The 12,395-nt window shown below is 39.3% G+C and overlaps 1 protein-coding gene across 1 annotated transcript in view; it reads right to left on the bottom strand.

Moving 5' to 3' along the window:
- The window catches only part of LOC109398676 (netrin receptor unc-5), a 611,474-nt gene that overhangs the window by 414,531 nt on the left and 184,548 nt on the right, over positions 1-12,395 (bottom strand). Inside the window, exon 7 of the mRNA XM_062850694.1 lies at positions 6,420-6,695. Coding sequence (XP_062706678.1) covers positions 6,420-6,695 — 276 coding nt within the window. The remainder of the gene's footprint in view (positions 1-6,419; positions 6,696-12,395) is intronic.

Genomic DNA, 12,395 nt, shown 5'->3' on the forward strand with positions numbered 1-12,395 from the left:
GAAATTTCGCCAAAAGATTTCCTTCAGGAATATTTCTGTGAGTTTCTTCTAAAACTTCACCTAGAATTACTTAAGAGATTCTTCTCAGGGTTCGTTTGAAAATTGAACGGAAGTTTATTTGAAAATTGCAAATAAAAATCCATCATATATTTGGTAAATTCTTCCAGTGGTTTCTTTAGATAATTTTCCAGATATTCTTTAAGAAATTCGTTCAAGTATTTCTTCAGAAACCTGGGTACATCCAGAAAATTCTACAGGAATTCTTCCAGAGATCCTTGCATTATTACTTTTAGTGATTCAGGCAATAGTTCGTCCAGAGTTTGCAGCAGAGATTCATTTAGTATTTATCAAAGAAAGCTATCCATTTTCTTTAAAGATAACTCCAATTATTCACCACTGATTTTTAAAAAAAATTCATACAACTTTCCATTTATAGGGATTTTTACGGAAATTCCTTTAGACATGTATCAGGAGTTTTTTTCTAGGTATCTTTGCAGATGCTTATCTATGCCAGGTTTTCAAAATTGTTTTTCCATAAAAAAACAGAAACGTCCACAGATTTATCCAATACTACTTTTAGAAAATCCTCCAAGATTTTTGAAGAATTTCTCGAAGAACTTTCCGATTAATTCCTCAATATTTTTTTCCAGGAATTCCACCAAGTTTCTTGAGTTTCTTCTTCCTCTGTTGGGGAAATTAAGCCATTTGTTAGACGCAGTGGCTTAATTTCCCCAGCAGTGGAGGAAAAAAAAATCCTGAGTGGATTTTTAGAATTTCTGCCATGAAGTTTTCCGGGATTATTCTAAAAATTTCTTCACAAATCTTACATTGCTCAGGAAATTGTCTTCAAGATTTCTTAAATAATATAATAATTTTTTGGAAGTTCTTCCGCAAATTGCCCAAAAATTTCTGAATATTTTTTAGGGAATCCTTGAAGGCATTTTTAAGAAATTCCTATAGAATTGTTTCAAGAAATCTTTTGAAAACGCCTTTTAGATACCTGATACCTAGAAAAAAGTTCATTAAGTTTAATTCGATGAATTTCTGGACAAAACTTCCTGAAGCAATTTCTGGAGTTATCTTTTAGGGATCTCCTTGATGAATATCTAGGACAATACCTAAGAGAATACCTGAAGAAACATCTTAAGATATTCCCATAATTTTCAGAATAAATACATGAGAGTATTATGGAGTAACTCTGCAAATAATTCAAAGGTATTTATAGAAAAAAATCTTAGAAAAATGCTATGGAATAGATTCTGGAGCAATCTCTTCAGGAATTAATGAAAGAGTTTTTAAAGAAAATGGGAAAGAATCCCTGAAGGAAGATCTGAATAAATCCAAATCAATACCCGAAGGAATATCTTCAGGAACTATTTAACTAACAACTGGAGGAACTCATAGAAAAATATCTTCAGAAGTGTCTGAAGGAATTTTCAAATAAATGAACGAGATAATCCCTAAATAAATTAAGGTTCGAGGTTCGAGCAACTATGTATTTCTGAAAAAGTTTCAGAATTTCTAAAGGAAAGCCCTAGAAGAATTTCTGAAAGAATCTTGAATCCTTTGTGAAAAATAGCTCTTGGAATAGCATCTTTCCAAGAAACATTTGAAGAAATTCCTGACAAAACTGCTAAAGAAATTCCTAGGAGAGTTTCTTGGAAAAAATCTAGAAGAATTTTGGAAAAAAAACTGTCGATCATTCTTTCACAAATGTTTGAAGAAATATATGATTGAATACAAGCATGAACTTATGTAGAAATCCTTGGAATAATTTTCTATATAATACCTTAAAGAATCCCAGAAGGAATCTCGGAAGACATTTCTGAGTAAACTCGTGAACCAATTTCAATATGAATCTTTTGATAAATTGCATGAGAAGTGATAAAAGGAATTCTAGCATGAATTACCCTTTTGGCGATGATTTAAAAAAAAATAATTCATGGAGGGGTTTTCCTGGAAGAATTCTTAATCAGGGACAATAATTTCCTTGGAAGTTCCACTAGAATTTTATCAACAATTTCTTCGGGAATTTATTTGGAAATTGCAACAGCAACTTCTTCGTCACTTTATTTGGTATCTTATTCGGTGATTTCATGATAAATTCCTGACAAAAAAATACTTAAGGAATTTCTTTTGTAGTTCCTTTGAAAATTTTTCCGGATTTATATTAGTATTTTATTGATTTAATTTTAGTCCTCCGAAAACTGATTCGAAGATTTCGGACACTTTCTTTGTTCATTGCTACGATAGTTCCGTCAGATTTTTTTTCTAAATTTTCTTGCATAGGAAGATTTTATTGCAATTCCTTCAAAAATTTCTCCGGCCATTTTTTAACGACTCAGACAATTATTTTAGGACTTTCGTTGGAAATCCCTTCAACAACTCTTTGCGGATTAGTTCGTTCATTTCCAGGGCCAGATTAGGGGGGGAGGGGGTTGGTAGGACACGGTCCTAAGCCACCATCGTCCTGAGGGTCGACCTGGTTCACGTTCTTCTTCATTTGGGAAATGCTTGCCACCATATTGCAGAGGCCACCACAATATCTCACTTCACGAAACAAAAACACTTTAAAAAACACAAGGAACATCTTTTCATTCAAGTGTCTTGATTTAATTTGTATTATAAGAGCTACAAATTACTGTCTAATGGTGTGATGTTCATGATATGTAGAGTTCTAATTAAAAAGACTCCAACTACTTCAGAAATTCAGAAAAATACATAATATATTTTATCGTAAATCTTGGAGAAAATCTGAAATCTGGAATTCTTGCAGTAGCTGGCAACACTGGTAATGCAGATTCATATATAACTCAATATCTATGATGTGGTGTAAGGTAGGTACCTCAAATGTTCGACAGTGTTATAGTGAACCTCAAGTGTGTTGTGACACACACATTATGGAATTGCTGGCAACAGGGCCGTTCTCACTTCCCCTCACACCCTTTTGCCACTACACAAGACATCCATAGGCCAATATTGGTCGAACAACAGTTGTGTAAATCCATTTGATATACTTGGGTTTTGGCCCCCCAAGTTGTACCAAAGGTTCGCCGGCATTGCCTGAAGGCCATACAAGCTTTCTTGATTCTGAACTCAACATGAGGTGTCCAGGAAAGCTTGGAATCAAGAATGACTCCTACGTACTTTACCTGTTCAGTCACATTGATTTCAGAATCAAAGAGACGTAAAGGTCGAACACCATTTATGGTTTCGCTTTTCCGTGAAAAGAACAATAGATGTTTTACTCGGATTTACCAAAAGGCCATATTGGCGACACCAACCCTCAACTACCTGAAGAGCGTTTTACATCAGGTCGAAAAGGGTGCTGATGCACATACCGACTAACAATGTTAGGTAGTCGTGGGCAAAACCATAAGTAGGAAAACCACTATTATTGAGTTGCCTCAATAGCGTATCTGCTACGAGATTCCACAAAAGTTGTGATAAGACTCCTGCTTGGGGGCATCCACAAGCACTCAATTTCCTAATCGGAATTTCCTAATTGGAAACCATTATTGGAGATATACCAATATGGGATCGAAAGGCACGTTGCCAAAGGCACTTTCGATATCTAAGAAAACACCAAAGCAGGATTGCTTTTGAGCGAATGCCTTCTCGATATCGTAAACAACTTTGTGTAAAAGAGTCCCAGTGGACTTTCAAAATTGATAAGCATGCTGGTTCACAAGAAGCGGCACATTGGCCATATGAACATCACGGATGTGATGATCGACAATGCGTTCTAAGCATTTCAGAAGAAAAGTGGTCAAACTTATAAGTCTGAAACTCTTTGATTCTTCATACGACGCACGACCCACTTTCGGAATTAACTTTACAGTAATCCCGCCAGGATTTGGGAATATACCCTGTAGCAAAACTGCAAACAAGTGGTTGTTTCAAAACATGTTTGAAATGATCAAATACCATCTGAAGCAAAATAGGATAAAAAAACAACTGCTCCAGGAGATTTGAATGGATCAAAGCTATTTAGTGCCCACTCAATCGATTCTAAAGTTATGATACTGTGAGCCGAAGCAAAAGAATCATAACTACAAGAAAAGATATCAGGTTTATCCGAAGATGTAATATCCACACATCCGGGGAGGTGTGTATTGAAGTGGAATGTTCCTCATCAGAGGAAGTGAAATCACCATTCGGCAAACGAAGTTCGTTCACTTGAAAATCCTTAGATTCCGCAAGGATTTTGTGCAACCGACTGGCTTCACTCAAACTGGAAACATTTGTACAAACGTTTTTCCAGCCGGATCGTTCGGCAACCCGAAGACCTTTCTGGTAGGCCTTGCGAGACTACCTGAAAGCCTCCGATCTAGCAGAACGTCGCCTGTTCCAACTCTTTCTACATTGTTTCCTGAGCTTCGCTAATTCAGAGTTCCACCAAGGGGTTCCTCTGGTGGTCTTCACAGACCGCAGAGGGCAAGCTTCTTCAAAAGTTTTCATGATGAAGGCCGTTGTAGTATCAACGGCATCATCTTAATCACTTGGAGTGTCAATAGACGGTGAGTATCCATGAAATTTGGCTGCAACGAAATCGGTAAAAATATCCCAGTTGGTTGACCGGGGGTTCCTGAAACGTTATGTCTAACACTTCCTCTCTAGCAGATACCATGAAGGTTGGTCGGTTGCCTATGTTAAGTAATCCAAGATCTGTACTACTTAAGTATTCCATCAAACTGGAGCCTCTAAAATTGATGTCTGAGCTGCCCCAGATTATATGGTGAGCATTAGCATCACTACCAACAATTACAGAACGCCTTTTGAAGTGCAGTATGCGATGACTTGCTTGAAAGCATCCGTAGACACCTTAAATTAGGGGTTACCTGATTAGTGGACTCCTACCACTGTAACAGGCGGTCCGTAGTGCTATTCTTAGCCAGTTGAACCGCTACTGGCACTACACAACTATCTAGGCTGATCGGGAAAAGAAGGTAATATTGGTGATCAGCTTCATACGGGCCCGAAAAGCCGTGAATCAATCGAAATTCATTATGGCTCTACGTTCTTACTGAAACTTGGCTCTCATCCATTTTCATACCAGGTTTTACATAATATGACCACTTTTTATCTGCCACTGATCCCATTGTGTACTGCCGAAGCTGCCGCACACATGCATTATGCCCACACCATCAACAACATCCAGCTATAATACTCCTCCTGCAAAGCAAATACTCCATAATCTCCTTAATGGGCCAAAAGATGGCCCACCGCATGCCCCGATGCGGAACGCAGAGAACGCAGATCCATATCGAACCCTTTGTTTGACAGCCGATTGAAATAATTAAAACATACCAATAAGAATCAAGTTACATGGCAGCAGCGGGGGCGTCGGAAAACGGTGAAATAATCCTCCAATATGAGCTTGAATTTACTCTGGAACAGAACCCATTCCTGCAACCGTAATAAAATTCTTCCCCGGAAAGTAACAGACACCGGAATTAAATGTTCGCGCTCGTTTCCTTTCGGCGTTTCCTAGGACGTGACGACGACGGTTAAACGAAGACGTACCAAAGTAGGAAATTCACCATCTTCAAAAGTTACCGGCAGTAAAAAACTGAACTCGAATGATGGCTACAGCCATTCTGGAAGCGTTTAATTTGCGCCTACAGCTACTGAGCTGCTTGTGTGTGTTGTTCCCGTTTTGGTTGAAGTGCTCTGTCGTTGTCCATTTTAATGAGATTATAGCGAAACGTGAAAGTGATATAATATCCCCCCTAAAGCCTCAGTCCAGTCAATGAAGACGCGAAGCATGGAAATGACTATGGTGATGATGATGGTTTTGAGAAGGCATTTTTGCGCTGGAAGAGGTCAAGTGCTGCTTAAGCGTGCTAAAGTGTAGGATTTTCGACTGGCTGGCTGCTGAATCGTTTTTGAAGATATAAAGTATTTGAATCATACGATTAAATAAAACAAAGAACGAACGTTTTTGGGACGCTTGAGTGCGGAGTTTAAACTTTTCTACCAAACGTCATCTGGATCTACAGATCCACAGATTATACCTCCAGGATTTCTTCCAACTTTTATTCTACTCCCTACTGAATTCTTCCGAGGATTTTACCAGGAAATTTCCTATGACTCTCTCAGAAATTTCTCAAGGGATTAACAAAGGAGTATTCCCAGGATTCTCCAAAAATATTTTCAAGGATTATTCAGGATTTTTTTAGGAATTATGGAAACGATTCTACCAGAAGTTTCTACATAGTTTTCTGTAGCATATTTTTGAAACAACCGTTTTATTATTTTCCCAATGATTTTTCCGGAAATTATTTCAAGGTTATCTTCAAGGATTACCAAAAGGGTCCATTGATTAATTCCATGGAAAAAATACGCGTTGATTTGCAATCTTGTTCCCGCCAAATATTCATTCATCCTTCCAAAAATCCCTACCCCAGGACACCTACCTTGAACGCTGTAGCTGCACGCCCCTCCGGTGCATTTGGCCGACTGGAGGCTCTTGCCGACGCAGTTGATCGTACTGCCATCGTAGTACGGCTGTTGTTTGTCCATCAGGCTGCCGCTGGTCGTGTTGGCCACCAGGGCAGCCGCTGCCGACGACAATGACGACGATGACGACGAGGACGACACAGCCACCGGTCCACCGATGCAGGACCTGTGACGCGTCTGGGTACAGTCCGGTGCACACTCGCTCCACTCGGACCACGGCGACCACCGGCCGGCTGCAATGGTAAAATTGAATTATGCAAATTAGGTTTCGGGTCGGGAGAAATGGGATACAGTAGTGTGGAGTAGGGATGGGGGGCTATCTGTCTGTCTGTTCCTGTGGATGGTAAACAAGGTTCACGGTTGCACCAGGTTCGCTACAGGGTACACGGTAGCCTGGTTAGTCTGGCTACGTGTAAGGTTTCTTTAATTCAGTCCGTATTGAATGTCTATGGTATCCTGGTCGAGTTGAAGTTGAGTGTATGCATAAAAACAGAAATACTCCATGCTTTGGAGGTCCTAGGGGAGCTTGAGGCAAAAGTAGGTTGTTTTTTTTTTAAATTGCTGCACAGGTTTGAGCCGAAAAGTTTATTTATTGATATACTCATTAAATCTCGTTATCTCTTTGAAAAACCCCTAACTTTAAACTTTAACCTTTAAACAACAATACACTTGAAACGTCTTCAAATGCCCCTGAAATATCTCGAAATATCCCTAATACACTAAAAGGTGCACCGGGGCAAGTTGAAACAGGTGGGGCAATATGAAACGCGAAGTTTCGGAATAGATTTCAATACAATTTAGAAACTTTGCTTTCATCAAAAGATTGTTTGAATCAAAAACTATATGTTATGGCGTTCAAGCTATTCACCATCATTGGAGAACATCATGTTAACCCGCTGTTTCATCTTGCCCCACCCGCTTCAACTTGCCCCGGTGTGCCCTAACCCGATTGAAGCACCCGTAAAATCCCCAAAATCCATTTGAAGTTCCCGAACTCTGAAATGATTTGAAACACTCCTGAAACCCTTGTAAGGCCGTTTGAAGGCTTCTAGGAGCCCCTGAGTTACCCTTAAAGACCTTTGAAACGTCCCTGATACTAAAGTAATACAATTGAAACGCCAACGAAACATGTAGGAACGCCCTTAAACGGCTCATGAAATCCCTTGAAACCTCTTTTTGAAATGCTCCTGAAGTTTCTTGAAATCTCCTTTTTGGGCTCTCTGGGAAACCCCCATGCGTCACCTCAAATACCCTGGAGCAAGACCTGTTCTCGTGCACCTAACGGCGATGACATAGTGCCGCTTCAAAGTGAGAGTGAAAGTGCGCGTCCAAAGGATTTTCGTGAATTTGCTATTGTTGATATTCTTCTTTGCGGCTTCGCACACGCGCACTCCCACTCTCACGCGTAACTATAACGGCACCCTAAGCTTCACGTGCCTCATTAAAGCCCTGACCTAATTTTTTGTTTAGTTAGTTAGGATTAGTATTTTGTTTCGTTACAGAGAGCTCGTGAAGGTGCCTAAACCAGAGTTGATGTACACGTGCTGTAGTCCCATGTACGGGAGCCACATTTTGAGACTGAAAGTTGTGCGCCTCATTTTTCTCAAGATGTGTCTCATGAGCTGCGTCTCATGTGCTGATTAAATTAGAAAATTTCACGACAAAAACTTCCTAAACGAACGAGAATTGAAACCTTAACCTTTGCATTGAGAGTCCCTAGTCGTATCGCATAGACCAACCAGACACTTGAGTTGTGTACGGAAAAAAGTTGTTGAGGTTCTTCGTTACCAAGAAGTTGTTTTTCACCTTAGATACCAACAGCTCACGCAGCGCATGAGACGAGCTCCCCGGGAGCTGTGCGCCAAGCTCGCACCCACAAGATTTTCGTGAGCCTCCTAGCAGCGCAGCACGCTGCGATTTTGAAGAGCTATTAGACAATTTGGTGTGAGGCTCGCTGTCACATTTATGTACACATGAGCAATCGGAAACTCTGGCCTAAACCTTTCCATTAGGGCCAGGAAACACCGTGAAAATATGTGTTCTCCATCCCAGGAGGCTGCGGACCAAGGAGTGACACCTTCTTATCTGTAAGTGTAGAATTAGCATAAGTTAAAATACACAATAATAAAAATTAAAAAAAAACCTTCCTAGCAATGCCTCTCCAACCGATTTAATATATTAAATAAACAGAGCATGTGCCCGTTCTATTGCTTCAATGTAGAATAAATTTATGCTTTGATGTCTGAAAAAAAATATTATAACTGCACAGTATAGGCCGAGCCACTTTAATGCTTGTAATACATCTCTGATATGCTGCTAACATTAATAATGACAGGAAGAATGATAGACAAGATGATAGAAGTAATCGATTCTTTCAATGAATGGCTGTGTATGTGCAGACTAGACTACACTAGACTAGACTAAGCTAAAACCCTGACCTAATTTACACACACAATTCCCTCAATTTATGCCTTTTTAAATTTAGTCATGTTCTAACTTATGCATCCCCAGAAAATGGCATAAAATGTTGGGTTCCAGTGTAATTGTTTTTGCTTACCGAGATTACTGAAACGCCAAATAACGCTAAATTTTTAAAACAGTCGTCTTCAATACAATGTACAGAGATAGCCAAGAAATTTCTAGCAATATAACCACTATGTTCCGTTTATTCCATAAGAAAATCAAAATGAATGAGACCAAGACGTCGGTTGAAAACTTAAGAATCCGTTTTTGAGTTATTCCTCCCAAGACTGAAAGCCATAACCTCCAAACATAAACATCAACAAATTAGTTAATAAACATCAACAGTCGAATGCTCAAGAAAGATAACCACTACACTGTTGTAGAAAATAGTCTACTTTCCTCAGTCAAATTGCATTCGGCAAAATTACCTGGAATCACTATTACCAGGGACTTTTTTATCAACAATGTAGTATTTATCGATTCCTGAAAAGGTTCATTTAGAAGATTAATTCAAAATACTGCAAAATAATCCGTCAGATGTCTTTTTAGGGTTTTGTTTACACAACCCACTTTCCCAAGAATCAATTTAATAACGTTTACTGAGAATATGTCATCGGCGAAACTAAGGATTTTTTCCAGGGGGTGCACTATAAACACAAATTCATTAGATCCATTCATCATTCATCGCCCAATATCTCACAGCAATGCTTCAAAATTATAGGGGGTGCCTGGCACCCCCGGCACCCCCAGTAGTTTCACCTATGGAATATGTTTGTTTCATAAATCTTTTTTGGAGTTTTTACATGGACATTTTCAAGGTAGTTAGCACTAAGCTTTGTTTAAACCTTGACAACAGTGCGATGACTTGTTAATGAACTAACAGTTAAAATCTCGGGAAAATAACCATGTGGAAGCCCTGAAAGAATCCCAGAAGCAATTTCAACAATAAACTCTGTTGCAATCGCTGATTGAATTTCTGATGGAATCACTGAATAAATTTTTGAAGCAATCAATAAGAGTCTCAGAAGTAATCTCGCGAAAAATTCCCAAAGGTATCCTACGAGTTTTCATGAAATAATCCTAGAGCAATCCTGTACAGAGTCTCCAGAAGAGTCCCGGAGGCAATCCTGGGAAAAATCAATGAAGGGATCCCGGAAATGCCAAAAAAATACTGGAAGTAATTCGCAAAGAACCTCGGAGTAGAAATCCGTGAAGGAGTCCTGAGAGGATTGTATGTAGGAATCTCTGATGGAATCCCAGAAGGAATTCCAAAGGAATTCTTGAAAAAAAAAAACCAGAGGAATCTCTGTAGGAATCCTGAAGAATTTTCAAGAGGAATGCCTGAGAAACTCATACAAAAATCCCGGAAGAAATCTTTAAAAGATGCACTTGCAGAAATCAATGTGAGAATCCCGGAAGAAAACTTTGAAGGAATCTCCGTAGAAATGCTGAAAGGAATCCCTGGTAATTTTATTGCGTAATCTCGGAAGAAACCTATAAAAGAATCTCGGAGGGAAATCCCAGGGATATTCCGAAAGGTGTCCCGGGAAATATTCCCGAAGGAATCCCAGGAAAAATCCCAGAAAAAAAATTTGTGGGAATCTCGGGAGAAACCCCGGCAAAAGTCCCGGAAGAAATCTCTCAAAGAAACCTGGGAGAAATCTTTGAAGAAATCCCGATGAGAATTTATGTAGGAATACCGGGAGGAATAGGGAAATCGAAGAGTTATTTCTGATGAAATTCTGGAAGAAATAAGTTAACTCTTTGGCTTATGTCTCCAAATAAGACCCAGGCGGCGACAAAACCGAGCATAACAAACGTAAAATCCTAGAAGTTTCCTTGGAAGAGTCTTGGGATGAATCCAGGAAGTTACCTCTGAGATAATCCGGTGTGGATCCTCTGAAATAATTCCAGAACAAAGTCCTGTAAGAATCAGTGTAGGAATTTTGCGATGAAGTCGCAGGAAGGAATTCCTGAAAGAATCTTGAGAGGAATACCTACAGGATCCCCAAGAAAAATCTCGAAACGAATCTTTGATGAAATCCTCGGAAAATGGGGGTGGAATCTCTATAGGAATCCAAAGAGCAATCCTCTACAAAAATATGGAATAATTTCGGAAGAAATCCATGAAGCAATTAAAAAATGGGAAGAAATCCCAAAAAAATCCCGGGAGAAATCACTGAAGAAATCCTTATGGAATATCTGACGGAAACCCAGGTAAAATCCCGAAAGAAATTTTGCCATAAACCTGGGGGAGATACCTAAAAAATCCGGGAAGGAATCCCTGAAAATATTCTGAAGAAATTGATGAAAGAATCCTGGAAGGAACTGGAGTAATCTCTAGAAGAGTCTGAGTGAACTACTGGGAAGCATGCCAGGAGAAATCTGGAGATGGATACTTAGAGAAACATCTGAAGAAATTCCGAGAGGCTCCCTGCAGGAATCCCGCAAAACACCCCGGAAACATCCTTGTAGACATCTCGGGAGGAATCGTTGAAAAACAAACGAAATAAATCCCTAATAAAATTCCAGGAGCATATAGCAATCCTTGGAAGATTACGTAAACCCAAGCGTAATTTCTAAAGAAATTTTGCAAGAAATGCTTTAACTCTTTGGGGTCAGAGGGATCATATATGACCCTGGTGATGAGCCCGATCATAACAAACATGAGGAACTCCGGGAGAAATCGATTAGAGAGTCCTAAAAGTAATCGCGAAGGAATATATGGGAAATCCTGGAATAAATCAATTAAAGAGTCTTAGAATTAATCCCATGAGGAATCCTCAGTTTCTAAGGAAGAATTCTGGTGAAATTCAAGAAGTAACCTCTTAGGGAATTTTGAGTGGAATCCCTGAAGCAATTCCAAAAGTTAGTCCTGTAATAATCAATGGAGAATTCCCTGTAGGAATTCCATGAAGAATCTCGGAAGGAATCTCTGAAAGAATACCTGCAATACCAACTTCAACGAAAATCCCAAAATTTCTCCCTGATGGATTCTCTGAAGGTCCGAGAGGAAACTTTATCTAAAGAAATCCAAAGTGGAATCCCTAAAAGATATATAACAAGTGAAAGGCATAAATCCTAGAAGGAATCCCGGTTAAAATCTCGGAAAAAATCAATTCAAAAATTCCGGGGGATATCCCTGAAGCAATCCTAAAAGGAATCTCTTGAGAAATATATGAAGAAAATCCAGGAAAAAATCCCTGAAAAAAAAATCAGGGACGAAACCCTACTGAAGTACTGGAGAAATTTATGAAAAATTCCTGGAAGGAATGAGAGGAATCTCTAGAAGAATCCTCAGTGAAATACTGGAAGTTATGCCAGCAGAAATGCTGAGTCGAATTCCTAGAGAAACAGCTGAAGAATTCCCAAGCGAAATCTTTGTAGGAATTGTAGGAATCTGGGGTGGAAAAAATACCGGGAAGAAGCAGAGACCCAAGGGTTGTTAAAAAAAAAAAATAACGAAGCTG

The sequence above is a fragment of the Aedes albopictus genome, chromosome 2 (assembly GCF_035046485.1).
Source record: "Aedes albopictus strain Foshan chromosome 2, AalbF5, whole genome shotgun sequence".
NCBI classification, from domain to species: Eukaryota; Metazoa; Arthropoda; class Insecta; order Diptera; family Culicidae; genus Aedes; species Aedes albopictus.